The sequence below is a fragment of the Equus przewalskii genome, chromosome 25 (genome assembly GCF_037783145.1).
Source record: "Equus przewalskii isolate Varuska chromosome 25, EquPr2, whole genome shotgun sequence".
In the NCBI taxonomy this organism is placed as follows: domain Eukaryota; kingdom Metazoa; phylum Chordata; class Mammalia; order Perissodactyla; family Equidae; genus Equus; species Equus przewalskii.
In genome coordinates, this window is record NC_091855.1 from 13,224,987 (window position 1) to 13,245,726 (window position 20,740).

General features: G+C 38.6%; 2 protein-coding genes across 3 annotated transcripts in view; one reads left to right on the forward strand and one right to left on the reverse strand.

Moving 5' to 3' along the window:
- ATP6V1D (ATPase H+ transporting V1 subunit D) lies at positions 1-16,114 on the reverse strand. Its single transcript, XM_070594087.1, has 9 exons — positions 15,906-16,114; positions 11,011-11,128; positions 7,068-7,147; positions 5,631-5,698; positions 4,873-4,917; positions 3,793-3,896; positions 3,146-3,212; positions 1,879-1,957; positions 1-697 (listed from the first exon to the last, which is right to left on the reverse strand). Exons 1-9 carry the CDS (start codon positions 15,944-15,946, stop codon positions 556-558), a joined length of 744 nt encoding a protein of 247 aa, XP_070450188.1. The 5' UTR covers positions 15,947-16,114; the 3' UTR covers positions 1-555.
- Positions 16,105-20,740, forward strand: part of EIF2S1 (eukaryotic translation initiation factor 2 subunit alpha) — a 19,294-nt gene continuing 14,658 nt past the window's right edge. The window contains exon 1 of one of the 2 annotated variants that reach the window (XM_008537350.2): positions 16,105-16,693. The gene's annotated coding sequence lies outside the window, so the exon portion shown is untranslated. The remainder of the gene's footprint in view (positions 16,694-20,740) is intronic. The other variant, XM_070594086.1, reaches the window with a different exon arrangement.

The following is a 20,740-nucleotide window of genomic DNA, read 5'->3' on the forward strand; positions in this document are numbered from 1 at the left end:
TCATTTTTAAATGATTTTACTGTTTATACCAGAGTCACATTTAAATTGGCAGAACTGCTCCCAAGACAGACAGGACAGACACCTGTCATGCAAGGAAAAGTTAAGTGAAGGTTTTCATAAAGCTTGAGGAGAGAAGTACCACAGTAACACAAGGATGGCTGCAGAATCTCAGACAACAGTGCTAAGGTGTGCAAGTGGGTAGGAACAAAGGGGCTCCAGCAGTAGTTGCCCTCCGTGTGTTGACCTGAGACCACTGCTGTTTCCTAATATGCTTGGTAGGCAGATCCCTTGTAACAGATGTAAATAGAGTAGGGTGACACTTCTGCAGAATAAATTCTTTAAGTTCCTGGACAGATTCTACAAATCTTTTCTGTGATAAATGGTTGCTGAATTATGATTCTGCAAAGGGAATCCCATAAATGGACATCCAGCAAACTTTTACAACCAGTGAAATTCTTAGGCCAAAAAAATAAACAGCCACACATACAAAACCTACACATCGTGACTTAAAACGGTGCCATGTTAGGGCTTCTGAAAGAACCAGAGCAGGAAAGATTATTCAAACAGAAGATCCTCATCCTTCTCTTCAGCCAGAAGATTAGCAGGCTCCATCACCTCTCCAGCTGCCCTCCGTTGCTCCAAGTCCTTCTCACATTTTTCCTTGAGAATCTTTTTCTTCTCTTGTATTTTCTTTAACCTGTAAAATAAAGGAGGGGATTTTCTCAACACTGTTTCAGTACTAAGTAAATTTGACTCCTTCTAGTTTTGTCACAAGAATAATAAACACCTACAAACTAGAACAAAATTTTACTTTTAATAATTTCAATAGCTATTTATTTATAACCCATTTTTTAAAAACAGATTTGAAGTAGAATATACAAATATTTTTATGCTAATAACTGATTTCAAAAGCTTCTATCCCGGGGTGAATAAACTTTGAAATCCATTCCCTGATTTGAGCATTCAGACATTTATTAAAATTTTGGATCATTCAATTTAGATGACCACAACCCTGAAGGTCACTGAAGGACATAAACTAAATAACCTTTGATAATTAAGATTATAAATCATATTCAGATGCTACTCAACGTCCAAGACAACCAGGTTTTCCCTGAATACATCTGCTTTCACCTGTCTCCCACTTGTCTGAACCTGGCACACTGACCCCTGTACACCACCTTTTTAGTACTTATTGTCCTTACTAGCTGTGAATGTTCATAACCAATTCACGTACATGCATCATTTCTCTCAAGTTCTGTGCTAATTCTCTAACAGTATGATTTACACTAGTCACGTGCTGCACAATGACGTTTTGGTCAACGATGGACTGCATATATGACAGTGGTCCCATGAGTACCATGCAGCCTAGGTGTGTAGTAGGCTAAACCATCTAGGTTTGTGTAAGTACACTCCATGATGCTTGCAGAACAATGAAATCGCCTAACGATGCATTTTTATCAGAAGATATTCCCATCGTTAAGTGATGCATGGCGATTACATAATGCCCTCAAGTAGTTTATACCTTCTCCTGGAACATACTCAACATGGAATACATATTTGTTGACTAATTTCAGCTTCTTTTTATGTGAGAAACACCCAATTTAAATCACTGTTTCATTTTAAAGAATACTTAAGTCTATTAATAGTTTCTCTGAAGACCTAAGTTCCAATTTGGAGATGCCATGTTGTAGGTATGTGTAAAACTTGGCATTGATTTGTCTCCACTGCCTTTGGCAGTATTTTTTCTTCCTTTATTTATCAGAATAAAATACAAGCTGTGCTAACTCTAAAGAACATAAGCCAACAAGTCTCTCAGCAAATTGAGCCTTTGGAATATGGAAAACAAAAAATGATCAATAACTGCCAATTCCAACAAACCTATAGAACTCTTCTCGCTCTCTCTCATCCAGTTCTGTGATGATATAGGCAAGGGTACGTTCAATCCGGGGGATGATGACTAGGGTTGAAAAAAATATATATGTGAGAACTTCAAACCTCCTTTTTTAAAATTGCCAGTGCTCATTTCTATAATAGTTATTTGTTTTTTCAAACTGTAAAATTCACATACATTTAATGCAGAAAACTTAGAAAACAAAAAGACAAAGAAAAAGAAATAAAATGGAAGTATAATCCAACCACCCTAAAGTAACTACTGTAAAGATTTTGGTATATGCCCTTCTAGTGTCTTTTCTATGGACAGATAATACGGGACCACGATATACACAACAATGAAGAGACTGAATTTATGTGAACATGCAATATTGAACCAAAGATGTTATTTTAAATATAATAGCAATCCACTATTAAAAAAGGGAGCATCATGCAGAGAGAATGCAGTAAGTTGAGACCTGTGTCGGTCGTAAGGTTCTGTTTACATAGAATTTGCCTATTCTGTTTCTAGAATGTGAACGCCTTGAGTTGGAACTACCATCCATTTTGTTTTGCTTGCAATTCCATGTACAAGGCCTGCCACTAGCAATCAGGAAATGTGTTTTCAGTTTTTAAAAAGCGAAATAACTTCCTCTTTAACACATAGAGCCCAAGAAAAATTAATTTCTTTGCTGTTTCAAATTTTGCTCCTTTCTTACCTTAAAATTGAATAAATGTTTCTTTAATGAAAACTGAGTTTCTTGAGCAAAAAGTATTGTTTCAAAACTATGCATAGTTTTAAAATAATGAAATAAAAGATGGAAAAATAAATGCATCAAATGAAAAAACTTATTTTTAGAAATCAAAAGAAGAGCTCAAGAACAGGACATAAGGCCAAAGGGAGAAGAATTTAACATTAAATATTTAATGTGTTCAAAAAGATATATCATTCAATCACTATAAAGAACTAAAGAAAACACTAGGGCCCTTGAGAAATAGAATTTCACCCTTTATTCATGAATTAACCAGAAATGAATTAAAACATTTCATAATTTTTAACTCACCACTCTCCTCTGTAACTCCTCCCAAATCACACACATACTTCTACCAAAGCACTACTAATACTTTCCTGTACCCCTGACTCACTGCCTTCCCACCATGGGCAGGGACAATGTCTCAGTCACCTGCAGTCAGTGCCTGATTCCTAGCAGCTGTGTAACAAATGTGGCATACGGACAAGTGAAGAACAAAGCACCTCATGGCAGCTTATACTCACCATGTTCAATGGCATTTACACGCCTGTTGGTTATCTTAATAGCTTCATCCAAAGTAACAAAGGAAGTCTAAAATAAGAGGACAAATTAATAATGTAAGCACAGTCTTCATAATCATACCCTGTTCACTGGCTTAATTCAGACTGCATTTGTAAAGAACTTCTGGAAACCAAGATCACTTCTTTCAACAAGCTTAAAAAACAGAAAATTCTAGTGAGATGTCCATAGAGCTAACACGCTTTCCATGCTACTATAATTTGTTTACTTCAGACTCACCTAAAGTTATAAAAATGGTAAGAGGAGAGAATTATGCACTGATGACCTAGATATATATGAACTGGCCACAAAGGAAAAAAAATGACTTACATGCATAAACCATGTTATATTTGCATTTAAATCTAATATTGACTGATGCTGTTCTCACCCAGCAAAGAGTGAAACTATACCATTGCACCAACATTTCGTTAGTAGTAAAAAGTAAGGACAATGGTGCAGAAGCCACCATTTCAGAAATCAAAACATCTTTGGCTTGTTTCACATAGGTTCATGGAAACAGTTTACAGTACTAAGTGCAGCAGGCTCTGATTCAAGATCTGAATCAACTATGAGAAATCAGCCTGCAGAGTTCTCCAGCTCTTCTGCTACTGACCTGCAGCGAAGCTAGTTCCACCAGTAGTTCCACTGCTTTGGCATAATTCCTCTTTAGTTTAGCTAGTTGTTCCCCACCTCTGGCTAAACCAGTTAGTTCATAACCTGAAAAAAACCAGTCAGACAACATTTGTAATTAGAGAGTAAATAATCTTCCCTAAAAGTCCCCAAAAGATAAGTCAGAATAATACCAAACATGGAAAAACAAATCCACTAACGCTTGTTACATGCAAACATGAAGTGCCCACCTCACTCCCAAACACTGCAGACATGCTGCTGAATAGTTTCCCACAAGGATACTATTCTAAATATAACTACAGGAGAAGTTTTTAACCAACCTTCACTTCACCAGCTTACTGGGTTAATCAATGTGCCCCAATCCCTTTGTGGATCATACTGCCTGATGCCCCGGTCCAGTGACACTTTTGTTAAAAGCTGACTCTCTAGAATGCTCTACCTCTTTATTTGAGCTGTACTAAATATTCTACATGAACCAATGAAAAACGAAGGTCAAAGGAAGAACACTGTTGTTTCTATTAACAAAAGTCGATCACTTTGGGAAGACTCAGTAAAGATGTGTTACTACCCAAACAATGCTGTCAAATTAGGAAAAGCTGAGACAACTATAAAAGAATTGAGAGTGAGCTTTAAAAATCTAGGAAGAGTCAGCATTCAGATTGTATCACAGAGTCTAAGATCTTATTCTCTTTAAAGAGATCCAAACCGGAAATTATAAACAGCACATTATGGTTTATGCAGAAAGGTAACATGGAAGTCTAATCAGTAGATTCATACTCAAAGAAAGGCCATGGCCTTATATTGTTAAAATGGCAAATGATTATACATTTATGTATTTCTAGTTTTAAACAAAATATTTTAAGACATGTACAGTGTTTCATGACTCCCTAACACTTTTTTGATTAACTGATTAAGTACTGTCCTGACTGTACAGATAAGAAGGCTTCTAACACTGGAACCACTGAACTCTAAGAAGGTCTATCTAGCACCATTTTCCAGAAGAAGGTTCATTTAAAGAGGAATCAGGAGAAACACACACTAACACAAAAAGTTTGACACTTACTGTCAGTTCCCTCTTGGTAATGTTCAAATACTGGCAAAGTAACACCTGTGAAACACACACACAGATGGATTCACAAACATGTCCTTGAAGTACTATTTTGTAATCACTGCTTCCTGTGTTTCTTTTTCAGCAAATACTCAAAAGTCAAGAGAGTGGAATTGTAACTGGTTTTACTGAATGAATTTAAGAACCTGCCTAAAGTGTGTTCATTCGTACTCAAAGGTTAAATTATCCTGAGTAATAAGAGATCTAGTTGTTAAGATGGTTTTTTTCTTTCAGCTTTGAGGTATACTTAATATACCCAAAAAATGCACATATTTAACGTATACATTTTGATGAGTTTAGACATGGATACACCCACGATACCATCATCACAATCAAGGTAATAAACATATCCATTACCTCCAAGATTTGTTTTCTTTCCTGTGTGTCTGTGTAGTTAAGAACACCCAACATGAGATCTACAAGTTTTTAAGTGCACAGTGCTGTATTGTTAACTCCAGGCACAATACTGTACAGGAGATCTCTAGAATGTATTCATCTTGCATAACTGTTTATATCCACTGAACAACAACTCCCCACTTCCCCCACCCCCATGCCCTGACAACCACCAGTTACAATGGTTTTAACATGTAAAGCCAATCAACTTGTTCTAAGTAGAAAGAGAAATTGGGACATCAAGATCTTGCTGGATCAACAGGTTAATTTTAAAGTGTCACCTTTTTTCTCCAAAGGGTTCTAAAGGGTTGAAAACTTACCTGCTACGTTATCTTTCTTTGCTCGAATCTTCACCTGGGCTTTATTTACATTTTGGATAACTGTGGTGCTGCAGACAAAGAAAAGGCCTTGACTTAGCTGAGTCTTTAGAGTGAGAAGAAACCTACAAGGACCCACTGGGTAACTTCAGCAAGAGTGAGACATCACAATTAAGCACGTTTTGGTAATTGTTTTTTCAATTATCAAAATTGTTTTTTTTCAATTTTTCAATCACTGCTGCCAGAGAAGGGTCTGAGAAAGCAAAGAATGAACAATATTAGAAACGTTAGCCATAAGAAAACAACAAAGAATGCTTTTAAAGTAAGTGGATTACTTGAGTTTTCAGTCAGACATGTAGTGCGTGGATGTGACTTTAGGGATTTTTATTTTAATGTAATTTGGAGAAAACTTTCCTTCCTTCTAGGTTTGCTGTTTGGCTGATCAGGAGTTCAATTCCTTTACCCTGGAACCTAACTTCCACCTGGCTTTGTCTGACTCCCCACTTGTTATCATAAAATAAAGTGTCTTCCCCAAAACCACCCTAAAACACAGAAATACTACTTATACACTACTGATTCCCTGCCTCTGCGGGAAAAGTCAATGTAAGTTGTTAGCCTACCAGCATTGGCAAAATGTCAAGTCTACTGCTGCAAAAGGCCTTATGGCCCTCAGGCTATAAGACCTGCCCACCAGATCATACAAACTAAGGATGGAGGCATAGTGTCATGGGTAAAAAGACTAGAATTAACAACTCTGAAAACAACTTCCACCTCTGGCCCCAAATAAGCATTTGACTTCAGAAAGACACTGAACTTAAACTGAGAATAACAATACTTGCCTAGTCTACCTCCCAGGCTTATCTGAAGAATCACATAACATGCAAATTGGCAAAACCCCTTTGCAAAGCAATAACTAAAACCATTTTGTATGCTTTGTAAAGAATATATTAATGTAAAAGCAATAAAATTCATGCCCTTTAAACAACCAATTCCATTCTCAAAAATCTATCCAAAGGAAATAATTTATAGAAAAAATATATATATATGCATGAAGATGTTCCTGGCACTTTTTCTAATATTCCAAAAACCTGAAAATCAATCCAAAAGTCCACCATTAGGAGAAAAGATTAATAAATTATGGTACATCTAAAGAAAGATTATGCAGCCATGTGAAAACAAAGAAAAATGTTTATGATACAATGGTAAATGAAAACAGACTATAAAATATTAAGTAACCAGTACCTGCAACTATGTAACAGATACATGTGGGTGGTAACACCGACAGTGGTATTAAGGTGAGGGGGTTAAATTGTTCTTCCCTATTATTAAGATACCATTTGTCCTTAATGCTTATGTATTTTTTAATTAAAAATAGTTTTTAAATGAAATTATGAACATGAAAGCACCTGCTTTTTCGAAACACTCCTCTAGTCTTCTTACCTAAAGTCCCCGGCTGTGAACTTGGCCTCAGCAAGTGAAAAGGCAGCTTCTCTCATCACTTCACCCATCAACATTTTAGTCTGGAAAAGCATAAACAGCAGATTCAACCAAGTTTTTTATAGGCAAAAATCATCATAATTATGTTCCTTTAATAACCATCAGTATTTTATGCCAGCTGTGATGTAAATATTGATTTGATAATAGAAATTTCCAATTTTGTTTGAACAGTTTTGGTTATGGTCACTAACAATGTTGTAAAACTAGGAGTTTTGGAATTAACACATAGAACAAACACATTAAGAAATATAAAAGTGATGGGGCCGGCCCAGTGGCGCAGCAGTTAAGTGCACACATCCTGCTTCGGTGGCCCAGGGTTTGCCGGTTCGGATCCCAGGTGCGGACATGGCACCACTTGGCATGCCATGCTGTGGTAGGTGTCCCACATATAGAGTAGAGGAAGATGGGCACAAATGTTAGCTCAGGGCCAGTCTTCCTCAGCAAAAAGAGAAGGATTGGCAGCAGATGTTAGCTCAGAGCTAATCTTCCTCAAAAAAAGAAATATAAAAGTGAATCTTTACTGAAGGACTTTCCTTCTTCCTGAACAGGTCCGTGCCGATTTGATCGAATCTCTTAAATTCACTGCAATGCAGTCAAAATCCTAATGGCATAGTGATTTTTTTCCCATGTAATTTTTTTTTAATTATTGCGATAACATTGGTTTATCACATTATATAAGTTTCAGGTGTACATCATGATATTTCGATTCCTGTGTAGATTACATCATGTTCACCACCCAAAGACTTAAACTACAATCCATCACCACACACCTGTACCTAATGACCCCTTTTGCCCTTCCCCTCCCGCCCCACTTCCTCTCTGGTAACCACCAATCCAATCTGTCTCTATGTGACTGTTTTTGTTTTTATCTTCTACTTATGAGTGAGATAATACATTATTTGACTTTCTCCCTCTGACTTATTTCACTTAGCACAATACCCTCAAGGTCCATCCATGTTGTCACAAATGGCCAGATTTCATAATTTCTTCTGGCTGAGTAGTATTCCACTGTATATATATGCCACATCTTCTTTATCCATTGATCCGTTGATGGGCACCTAGGTTGCTTCCAAGTCTTGGCTATTGTGAATAATGCTGCAATGAACATAGCAGTGCATGTATCTTTATGCATTCATGTTTTCATGTTCTTTGGATAAATACCAAGAAGTGGAATAGCTGGATCATATGGTAGTTCTAGTCTTAATTTTTTGAGGAATCTCTATACTCTTTTCCATAGTGGCTGTACCAGTGTACACTCCCACTAGCAGTGTATGAGAGCTCGCTTCTCTCCACATCCTCTCCAACACTTGTTGTTTCCTGTGTTGTTAATTATAGCTATTCTCACAGGAGTGAGGTGATATCTCATTGTAGTTTTGATTTGCATTTCCCTGATAGTTAATAATGTTGAGCATCTTTTTCAAGTGCCTGTTGGCCATCTGTATATCTTCTTTGAAGAAATGTCTGTTCAGATCTTTGGCCCATTTTTTATTTGGGTTGTTATTCTTTTCGTTGTTGAGATGTGTGAGTTCTTTAAATATTTTGGATATTAACCCCTTTTAAAAGATATCGGCTTGCAAATATTGGCATAGTGATTTTAAAATACATCTGGAACATTTAATGTTTGAGAATACCCAACAATTTTTTTGAAAGAGAGGAAAAAGTGGGACCTGTGGGTAGGGAGATACTTTCCCAAGTATTAAAAGTGTACAGCTATGATCATGAAATGTATCTGGTACTGGAACAGATAAGCCAATGAAGTAGAATAGAGTGTTCAGAAATAGCCCCAGGGTTATACGGGAATTTAGTAAAGAGACCATTGTAGTGGCCATCCATTTACAAAGTAAGGCTAAAAATCCTACCTCCTCACAGCACACGAAAAAAAAAGTCCAGAAATATTAAAGATAAAGGTATTTTTTTCAAAAAAAAAAGCATAAAATAACAATAGAATATATAGTAGAATATTTTCCTAATTCTTTTAGGCTTTTCTAAGCATTGTATATAACCCAAAGGCGATATAAAGGAAAAGACTAACAGATTTGACCCAATATTAAGATATCATTTTCTATAAGTTAAAAGATAAGCAAAATACTAGAGAAAATATTTTTAGCATTTTACACTCTCACTAGAATGTATATATAGAACTTCTACCAAAAAATAAGAGAAAAACTTGCCCAAGAAAATCAAATTATCAGTAAACATGAGAAGATGCTCAACCTCATAACTAACCAAAAGTAATACAAATTAAAATAACATACCAATTTTAGCCCAACAGATTGGCAATGAATAAAAAAAAGATTAATATCCAGTTAGGAAGAATTTAAGAAAACAGGTCCCCTCACTAATCATTTGGTAGGAACATAAATTAGTATAACAATTTGGAGGCCAATTTGGCAGTTAGCTATTAAAAATTAAAATGAGGGGTTGGCCCAGTGGTACAGCGGTTAAGTTTGCACATTCTGCTTCAGCAGCCCGGGGTTCACCGGTTCAGATCCCGGGTGTAAACATGGCACCACTTGGCAAGCCATGCTATGGTAGGCGTCCCACATATAAAGTAGAGGAAGATGGGCATGGATGTTAGCTCAGGGCCAGTCTTCCTCAGCAAAAAGAGGAGGATTGGCAACAGATATTAGCTCAGGGCTAATCTTCCTCAAAAAAAAAATTGAGTATGTCCTCAAGATTCTAAGATTCTTTTACAGAGAAATGCTAGCATACATACACAAGTATTTAAGAGTACCCTCCCCCGCCAAAATGGTAAAATTACAAATTCATCAATAGAGAAATGGTTAAATTCCATTATCCATGTGATGGAGTACCATGCAGCTATTACAAAGAATGAGACAGATCTACATGCATTCACATGGAAAGCTGTCCATGTTCTGCCATGAGGTGGGGGAATGGCAGAGTGCGGCAGAAATGTTACAGGATTTTATATATATATAATATATGTATATAAAATAAATATATATATATAAATTTATATATACATATGTAAAATTTTTTATATGTTTTATATACATATATAAAAATAATACTTTCATGTTTGTTACTAAAAGCATCCATGTGTGTGGTCACACATAGCCACACACGATACTCTTCATTTATGCTTTACAAAAGCACTACTTTTGGTATATGCTACCAAAAAGAAAGAAGGAAAAGAGTGAAAGGCTATAAATCAAAGTGTCACAATGAACTCCTTGGAAATGAGAGGATAGTTGGGGCAGGGAGGAGGGAGACATGGGAAAGAACCTTCACTTTTTTTTACATACTTCTGTATTCACTCATCATTTATCCAAAAAGCATTCAATTAAAACGTGTTATGTGCCAGGACTGTTCTAGGCACAGGGAATAGAGTGTTGAAAGGACCAAGTCCCTGCTCTCTTGGAACTTACATTCTCTAGTGGAGGTAAACAGTCAAACGAGAAAATATCATCGAGTAGTACATACTGTGATAAAAATAAACTAAGAAGATGTGAAAGAACATGGTGGTCACTTCAGATTTGGTGATCAGTAACGGCCTCGCTGAATAGACCAGAATGGCCTGAGAAGCCAGTCATGAGAAGTTCTGAGGAAAGAGCATTCCAGGCAGAAGAAACAGCTAATGCAAAGGCCCTGGAAGAAGTTGTTAGGAAGAATGTTCCAAATGAGGTCAGCGAGGCAGGCAGGGGCCAGATCAGATCAAGTGGGGCTTTGCAGGCAAGAGCAAGGAGTTTGGCTTTTATTAAATGAACTAGCTGAAACTTGCGACACTTATAACAGTACTTTTACTTTTGAAAGAAAAAAAGTTTAATTGAAATAACTTAAAGAAAAATTAAAATGCCAAGGGCCATGCTGGACTTTCCTTAGATATTTCTAAACTAAATACTGTTCTAAGCAAAGTTCCTTCTACCTCTATTATCTTCTTTAGGATCTGTCGAAATCGAAGAGTTAAGGCATCAGATTTTTTCTTCAGGAGGTTTCGACCTGTCTGTGCTCCTTTTAACCGAGCCTTCATGATGGTCTGTGCCCTATATAAAGAGAATTAAAGACATTTAATCCCATTGCTTGAAAAAATAAAAATATCTCCCCAAGTGTGTTAAAATTATACTTTTTTCTTTGATGTCACCAGAGTGAGAATATATAGCATTTGTAGCTGACAGGTTTAATTGGTATCTCAATACTGTAGATTTCCACACTCAATGTTCCATAAACGAGAAGTTTATTTATTTAAAACAAAACACTCTTTAATCAATTTCTGGAATAAGTATTTATTAAATCATAATAAAATTTATCAAGAGCCTTTTTATATTATGCCAGCATAGTTTAAATACTTATTTGATTTGTAAGTTAAAACAAAATATGTGTTTCAGTTTCCATCAGAGGTGTATTAAGGATAAAAAAAAATCTGTCCACTAATACATATCAAAGTTTGAAATGCACTTACCTTCAGGATAAACAATTCCACTTTGGGGAATAAATCCTACAAGTTTACTTCCGATTGTATACAAAAACATGCACAAGATTAAGGATGAATACTCCACCCTTATTTGTAATAGCAAAAGGGTGGAAACAAGTTAAATGTTCCATAAGTCATGGTTCATCATACAATGGAATGATATGCAGCCATAAAAAAAAGAGAGGAAGGGAGATCTACATGTGCTCCCTATATGATATTGTCTTAGTTACGCACAGTAAGGGATAAATGTGCTTTCACAGATGTAGAGAACAGTTCTAGGAAGGATTCACAAAAAATGGTAACAGCTTCCTTTGGGAAATGGGGCTGAGTGAAAAGAATGGATTTACTTTTTACTACTATATTCTTTTGTACCTTTTGCATTTTACGCCACAATCACATTACCTTTTTCTATTAAACGTGTGGCATTAAAGTGTTTGGATATCACCAATCCACACCCTAATACCAATCATTTTATTAAGTTGTAAACAAAAATAGGTAACAAGTGACACATATAAGTAAAGACTCTTGAGAAGTGACAGCTACCGAAGTCTCTTTACCTCCTCATCCTAATGTTGTCCCATCAGAAACCCAAATACCAAAGTCAGGAAAGCAATAGCAGAAATTGACATTTCTGTTCTTGCTACCATATGCCAGATAAAATTTAACAATGGAAAACAAGTGGGTAATAAGATCCAACAATAGTCTGTGTAACGTAGATACTTAAAGTGATTTGTTTAAGAGGATATAATTTCATATGACTAGTGTTATAACCAACGGCAAAATAGCATATATTAATGAAGCTTTTGACTAAATTCTTAGGTTATACTGAAGTCTTTTACCATAGCACAAAGATTACTGACACAATTCGATAGCTGGGATTTTAGACATTATCTTGAAAGTTAGGGAAACGAGGCTCAGAAAAGTGAAACAACTTTCCTACAGTCACTCAGTGAAGAGAAGGCAGAGCAGGAACTTGAACCAGATTTCTGACCCCAGTGACTTGCCCAAGGCTCAAACTTAGGACCACTGGACCCCAACCACATGCCACACTGCCTGTAGCATCAGATGAACAATTTAGCTATCAGTGGCTGACTGGCCACTTTGCATTGACTGGCCTCACTGGAGGTCTAACCAAGAGAGGCTGGTTCAGCTTCCAGCCTGAGCAGGAAATATCCACCCTAATGTGTACATTTAACATACAGTATTGTTGACACTAACCACCAGCATTTGAACTCAGAGAGTCAGATCAAAATTTCAGTCAAATGCTAGGACTGCAGATTCCAGCAAGTTTATAGTAAAAAGACAAACTGGTTGATAAAACTGAATTTACCATGCCAATTTTAATTTCCTCTCAGGTAATGGAACCTCTGTGAAATAGACAAATTTTAATTCTTGAGGCTCCAGGAGTGGCTTGCTCAAGAGCTAACAGCCAGTATGTAGTAGAATCTGGGTTTGACTGACTTCTGTTGACTCCAAACCCTTGACGCCTCTTTTGCTTCCACCCTAAGCTTGTTTCGCTCTCTCTGGTGCCTAAGCGGGTGAAAGCTCATTTCACAGGATAACACTGCAAGGTGGAACTGTCTGAAACAGAAGTCACGGTGCATTTTCTAGCCTAGCTCCTAAAAAACCTGTTCTTTTACAAGTTTCACAGCTGCTCAGCCCTATGAAAAATGTCTGACCTTCGGCTAGGATAATGACTTTGATTCCAGCTGAATCAAAGACATCTGACTACATGACAAAGTACCCGCTGCTAAGCCTTAGGAAAATATTTAGAGAAGCGGCTACTTCCTGCACCTGATTTTCCTCTCAATCAGCAAGCTGAGCGCTCTCAAACAGCAATTTTCACCTTCACAAACCTATCATTTTCTTGTCTAAGTGCAAAGGAGTCTATTTTCAACTTTTAGTCTCAAAGTAACAACAAAAAAATGTTAATACTTTGACTACTATCAAAGATAAACACAGCCAGATATTAGCTGAAGCAATGAAAACAGATTTTATTCAGTAACCACTGACCACAGGGGAAAGAGCTGAGCTCCATTCTGCTTTGCGCAGAGGTGACTGGGTGTTTTAAAGGAAGAATGAGGGAGGGGGGTGAAAGGGGACTCAAGTAGAGTCAGGGAAGTGAAAATCACAAACGGTTGGTCAGTGGAGATGTGATTAGGCCAGCTGTGTCTGCTAACGGCAATTAGGGAAGTTAGGATTCTATCTTCCCACAGAGACTGAGAGACAGAGGCCCTATCCCTCCCGATGATTACATTTCAAAGAAATGGTTCAGATCCCTGAGAAAGACATGTCTAAGTTGGAGAGACATATACACCTCAAAGGGAAAAGGAAGGACTCATAATGGTAAGCCCTTTTTAGTAAATGCCCTAAGAAAGGGCGGTCAGGGACCTATTGTCAGGTGTTGGATAAACAAACAGAAAATTCTCCTGGCAGCCATGAGCTTTCTCTGGCAGGCATTTTAATGGGGCCTGGGATCGTCCTAGGAGCACAGCCTTAGGGTGTTAGAAGCCATGCTAGAGTTTGGTGGACTCTCAGCGCAGAGGTTTGGACAGAGTCAGTCATTCAGTGCTGGGAGTCTGCAGTTCTTACTACCCCAGGGTGGTCCTGATCCTTATCTATCTCACAGGCACTGCCTTTCTCCACCACTGACCTGCTTCCTGCCAAGTACAAGCAACTATTAGAAAATCAGTAGGTAAAGTTAAAAAATAAACATAGGTTCACTGCAGCGTTATTCACAATAGCCAAGACGTGGAAGCAACACAAGTGCCCATCAACAGATGAATGAATAAAGAAGATGTGGTATATATACACAATGGAATATCACTCAGCCATAAAAAAAGATGAAATTGTCCCATTCCCAACCACATGGATGGACCTTGAGGGTATTAGGTTAAGCGAAATAAGCCAGACGGAGAAAGACAAACACTGTCTGATTTCACTCATATGTGGAAGATAAACACATGGACAAAGAGAATCAATTAATGGTCACCAGAGGGGAAGGGGCCTGGGGAGTGGGCATAAGGGGTAAAGCGGTGCATATATGTGGTGACAAATAAAAATTAGACTATTGGTGGTGAGCACAATGCAGTCTATACAGAAACTGATAAACAATAATGTACATGTGAAATTACACAATGTTATAAACCATTACGACCTCAATAAAATAAGTGAAAAACAAAAGAACTATAATAAATAATAGAAATAATAAAATAAAAATAAAATCAACAAAAACCCCTTCATTTCATCAAGAGCTACAGCCACCTACGCAAAAGTCTGGGTTTGGGGTTTGAATATAACTCTTTTAAGTGTCCTCAGATTCTCTAAGGTCAGGATGAAAACAAACAGAACACTCCGAAAGAGACAGGACCACAATTAGAAGATCTAAATGTCAGAGCCAAAGCTGATTTTCTGCTCCTCGCTGAAAAAAAGAAGAGGACGAGGAGGAGAGGGCAAATAAGAACAATTTTTTTACTTTACTTTCCACAAGTTGTTAGGCACATTTGAGAAAACTTGAAAATTTTTTTTACAAACTGGCCAAACACCTAGAAATAGCTATGCTATTTCTCCTGCCAAAGAATTCAGGCCAAAAGAGAAAGGCAGCCCACAACTGAGCAGATTCCAAGGCCTGGGTTCATCCAAAGAACTTTTTTTGTGGACGTTCTTGGACTAATAATCAAGACACTCATCCTGGAGAGAGCTCACAGTCCAGTGGGAAAGATATGTGATGGGTGATATCAACAGAGGTCGGAACCAGGTGCAATGGTGAGAGAGCAAAGGGAGTGCCTCAGAAACTCAGGGACATTTTTCCACCGCAGGTGAGTTTCACAGGATCTTGGAAAATGCGTAAGGAGATCCAAGATCGAATCTGACGTCCACGCTGGGGTGATTCGATTCAATTCCCAATTTGCCTTAGAAGCTTCTCCCATACGCTTCCCACCGCAGTGAACTTCCCTTCTCAAAGCACTTATCAAATCTCGTTGGCTTGTCCACGTCTCCGCTAACCTGTGAGCTCTGTGGGCAGGACTGGAGATTCACAATTACATAAATCCAGTGCCCGGCTCAACAAGGGGGTGTGGAAGGAACGGCACGATTAATGAGTAAAGTCAGCGGACCGGCAGCCTCTCCCATGGGCTGGAGTCGCTCTTTACAGTCTGGTTCACTCAGAGGAATGTGTGAGGGGGCCGTCAGGGAGCCCGACCCGGAACTCACGGAAAGAGACTGGGGAGAGCTCAGGCTCGGCCGAGGAAACAAGAAACCTTGCTGCTGGTCCAGGATATGGAGGGACCGCGGCTCCAGGCGGGAGTCCGCGAACCTATGAGAGCTGCTTGTCCTATCCTCTTACTTACATTCGTGAGGGAAAGATTTCGATTCGGTCTTTGCCCGACATTCTGACGATGACTATGCGACTCGGGTCCCCGGCCCGGCAAGCGTGGCTGCGATAGCCCCAGCCACAGCGTCTTCCTGGGCTGGAATCAGCTGGTTGTGTCACTTGACTCGGCGTTGCTAAGAGGCAGCCGGAATACTCATTCTTCACTTCCGCTTCCTGTTGCCCCGGAGGGGAGCGGAGAGGAAGGGCAGGGCAGGAAGAAGGCAATGCCCGGATGTCGAGGTGCGCGCACCGCGGGAGTGCCCCTCAATTCCGGTTCGCTTCCTAGCCCCTCCCCCTTCAGCTCCCAGGCGGCAGCGCAAGGCGCTGCACGCGAGGGGCGAAAGAACAGGCTACACTCCTCTCTTCCTCCACTTTTCGTCTCTGGTTACAGCGCCACCTCATGGTTGACTGAAGCTTTGACAGAAGATTAATTCTTCCGGGACAAGAAATCAGAATCCTACATCTTCCCTGCGCCTTTAAGGTTAGTTAGCGAAAACTAAAAATAGCGAGAAAACGTACTTTTCAGGTCCTCTTATGAGCTACATTCTTCCCTGTTCTCGGAGGACCTGGACTCTATGGTCAGTGACGAAGAGGGGCGTCTTCTGTCGGCGCATGCGTGATGCGAGGTGGTTCCGCATGCGCAGTGGGGTTAAGCGAAGCGCACGCTGAGGAGCTTCGGCGGTCGGTGAGAGTGGATCCGGTCTGAGTTTTCGGTTAAAGAGCGTGGCGCGGGTCCCCAGTGCGGGATTCACACACATACCTCAGGTGAGTAGTGCCCGGGATCGGCGTTTCCAGGAACTCACTTTGGTTGTGTCCGCTGACAGGGGTGGTCGAGAGAGGGTAGGCCCCGGGCTAACACTCCCTCCCTTTCCCGTTCCTGCGCGGGAAGTGTCTGGACACCTCGGCCGCCACCCGCCGGCTGTGCGTGGCCCTCCTCGCCAGCCCTGTGTCGGTCTTCACGTGTTAGAGAGGTGTCGTTGTACGAGCAGAGGGATCTCGTGAAGGAAAGTGGGACGAGACTGGACAGCCTCTTCAGTATGCTTGAGGCGGGGATGCCTTGAGGTGGGGCGGCCTCAGGAGGACGCTGTGACACCTCGCCCCGGGACTCCGAGCACTTCGCTCTTCCCGGGCCTGGGAATCCCATGCTGTTGGGTTTTTTTCCGCCCCAGCAAATACTGCCTCTCAGTGGAAACCAGACCGGACACGTCAAGGGACTACAGGGTTGGGATGGGTCACGGGGATGACAAGCGCTGGGTTAAAAAGGGTCCAAGAATAGTTTATCTGACAATTGATTTTTAATAATTGAAGCTTGTATTACTTTATCGCTCGAGTTGTGCGTTTCTGTAGAATGAGTCACTCCTTAAATTGAAACTGAAACATACTACTAAAGGGTTTATTGCTCTTTAAACACGGTTTACCGTGGTTTAACACCGATGAGAGTAGAATTGTAGAGTTACACGCTGTGGTCTTATAATTAAGCATAACTAAAAACATAAGGGAATTTTAGAGTTAAGTATGTATTCAGCCTGAGGTCCCTTTTATTATCCTCCAAACTTAGGCTGCTTTAATTTTCATAAAATAAGAAACAGTTTCTTGGAAAAAAGGTGTACCAGAGAAGTCTTGGTTTTTCTCCTGATTGAAGTTGTTATTCAGGGGAAAATCTTGTAACTCTGTCTTTCAGCAGTTTGGGAATTGTTTATATAGAGCTTCACTGCCTGTTCTCAGTTCATCTGATGCCAAATGTCAGTTACTGATTCTCAAAAGATCTCAAAAAGAAGCACAAAAATGTTTGTAGACATTGGTGCTTTCTGTTTCAACTACAGTGAAATAGTTTTAGGATTTTATTTGTGTAGCACTCCTATACTAAAAAGTAGCATTCGGAGAGCATAACTGGTAAGTGTTAGCACTGAATTCGAATTATCACAAGAGTTGTCTCTATCATATAATGCACTTCGCTTTGGAAAGGAATGTGGACTTCTGTCCATTATGGTGACTTAACCGTGCACTGGTTTAAGAAAGGAGTCCTGCTCACCATTTGACCAGGCAAAATTACTGACAGTGCAGGGTATTTGAAATTAGCTTGGAGTTTAGTTAATATATTTTGAAAGGTGGATATTGTTTACCGAGGAACACAAACCATATTGTAGTACTCTGATGTATTGAAGCTGGATCTAGTGTCAGAAGACTTGTTTTTAGCTCCTGTTCTAGTACTTATTAAGCGTTTGACCTTGAGGAAGTCATGTAATGTGTCTGTTTCTTGGTTCCTTGTTAATTGATTGCTTTGCTCTGCTCCTTTCATAGTACCTTATTTTGCAATTATTTGCTGACTAGGTTGCTTCCCATTCTGTACTTAAGTTCTCTAGGTAAGAGTCTTAATTGTTGTATCAGTAGTGCTTAGTATATAGTAGATGCTGCAAAAATAATTAACGAATTAAGTTACAAAATGGAAATAATATCTCCTTTGCCTTTTAATATCTTATAATTGTATAGGACATTACACTTTTCAAAATGCCTTTACATATATCTTTTATCTCATTTGATACCCTCCACAAACCTGTGAAGTACATGGCACAAACAAGAAACTACGTTTCGTAGGAATACATTTCCCAAGCAGCCACAGCTAGTCAGCAGGAAAGCAAGGTCTGGAAGCCACGTCCAGAGCTATTCCCAAAGTTGACTATACTACTTACCTGACTTAAGGGCTTATTGAGAGCCAATACAATAAGTCAGTGTGTTTTGAAAATTATGTAAAGGGCCAATAGACACCTAGTGTGTGGCTTCTATTTTCTTGACTAATTTTTTTTAAAAATTAGTGTTATTATTAGCATAAATAAAGAGATGTTCAAAATCTGTCAGCCAATATGCAGGTTGTTTGTGAAATGGATTCTTTTTGTCTTGTCAGTTATTTTCTCTCTTTACGAAGAATAACACACCATCAGCAGTATTCCTTTATTTACCCTGTGGATTGCAAAGAGATTTGTTCCTCCTAAAGCAGTAGCATTCATATCTCCCTTCAGGAATCTTTTACACTGTTGCTTATGGTCTTTGACTGTCAAATTAATCATTTCTTCCCCCAAATTATCAGCTTTTCTGTTTGAAGAAACTTGGTAAGTAAATGTGGTTAGCACCTGTTAAATCTCTTAAAACTGTTTCACACATTTCTGTGACATCATTTATTTTGCTAGCGAGTTTTAAACTTTTTAGCTCTCAAATTTTCTTGCTTTACATACAGGTATTTGACAACAGTTGTCCAAAAAGGAAAAGCTTTCTTTTGTTTTGTTTTGAATGAAACAACTAGCTCAGCTGTTTCTTGGTGGGTAATTCTGGCCATTGAATATCTACTTCCCTTTATTTGCTGAATCCCTGTTTTGTCAAGCAACAACAGAATTGCATCTCTGCCACTATTATTAATATGCTGCTTTATTTTTTTTGTTAAACAAGATAGATTAATATTAAAAGTTTGCAATAATCTGTGGTGTATGCTCCAGCACTGAATATGTATATTAATGTTGCTTTTTATTTAATATGTTTCTAATTGTAATATATTTATCAATAATATTAAGAGAAAATATAGCCTGATGAATAAGAGCACAGACTATGGATCCAAACTTCATAGGTTCACAAATTCTGACTCCATGACTTATTAGCAGTATATGACAGAACAGGTTGCTTAACCTGTGCTTCAATTGCTTCATCTATAAAATGGGGAGAACTAGGGTGGAAAGTGGTGCCTCAGGGACATGGGCAGTGGCCAGATCACATAGGACCCTGTGGGTGGTAGAAAGATGTATAAATCAGTGGGAAGATACATGTGGGTGCAGTTAGCAGTTCTCAAACTGCACTGCAGCAGAACTCGGGTGTTCTCTGAGCTGGATGTGGATGTTCTGTCTTCAAGATCAAGTTATGGCAGCCTTATTTCCCAATTAGTAAGAAAAAAATAAGTTAGTAAATGAGTTTTCACAAATTTTTCATAGGTCTTTAGGCCCTGCTAGTGCATATCTTCTGAGCTTTGACAACAGTAAATTGGTTAAGGTTAGCAGAAAAACATGCAAATCATCAACTATGATTAATTTGAGAGCTTCCTATTAAAGATATCCTTCTACTCACGGTATGATTTCAGGCTTGTGGGTCATAAAAGGTGTAGTGCTGAAAATAGGTTGGGTGGATCAAAAGGCATAGTTCTAAATATATTTAAAGCTTGGAAGTTAAGAGAAACTTGAAGTTTATAGTAATGGATATCTACAAAGCTGTTCTCAAGATTGAGTATACCTATTCAACAAAAGAGAAGAATATTTGGGAGTGATGGAAAAAGTAGAAGCTAGAAATTATGGTAATTATGAATTAAGTTCGAGTTAGTTTTAAAAGGAAAAAATTTGGAGAGGAGGATACATTTTTAATATCTTTCATGATTAATAAATTTTTAGTTTTTGTCTTGACATGTGATACTGTAATTCTGGCTATGATAAGTGATAGGGTGTATCATTTCATATATGGTTAGGGTTAGGGATTTAGTAGTCGGAAGGTTTTTTCCCCTTTATACAGTGGATGGTAAGCATGTACAGTTGTAGCTGACTTGGAGAAAGAGTAGCTTTAGTTTTGCTGATAGGTTTATAATAGTAGTGATGCTCCCCATCACTTGTTATTTCTTAAAGTGGTAGTATTAAAATAGTATTTTACTCTTGAGGTATACCTTTAATCCTTAGGTCTCAGAATACTTTATAGATGGTCATTATTTTTTATGGTTCCTCTGAAAGTGATGGCAGAGAATCACCCAAGCCTTACAAAAATTTGGAGCAAAATAAAAATTAAAGC

Excerpts from the sequence above, each read along its gene's own strand:
- ATP6V1D (XM_070594087.1), bottom strand. The coding sequence starts at position 15,946 with ATGTCGGGCAAAGACCGAATCGAAATCTTTCCCTCACGAAT. Across the intron at positions 11,129-15,905 it reads GAAATCTTTCCCTCACGAAT|GGCACAGACCATCATGAAGG; the intron begins GTAAGTAAGAGG and ends CTCTTTATATAG. Across the intron at positions 7,148-11,010 it reads TCCTAAAGAAGATAATAGAG|ACTAAAATGTTGATGGGTGA; the intron begins GTAGAAGGAACT and ends ATGCTTTTCCAG.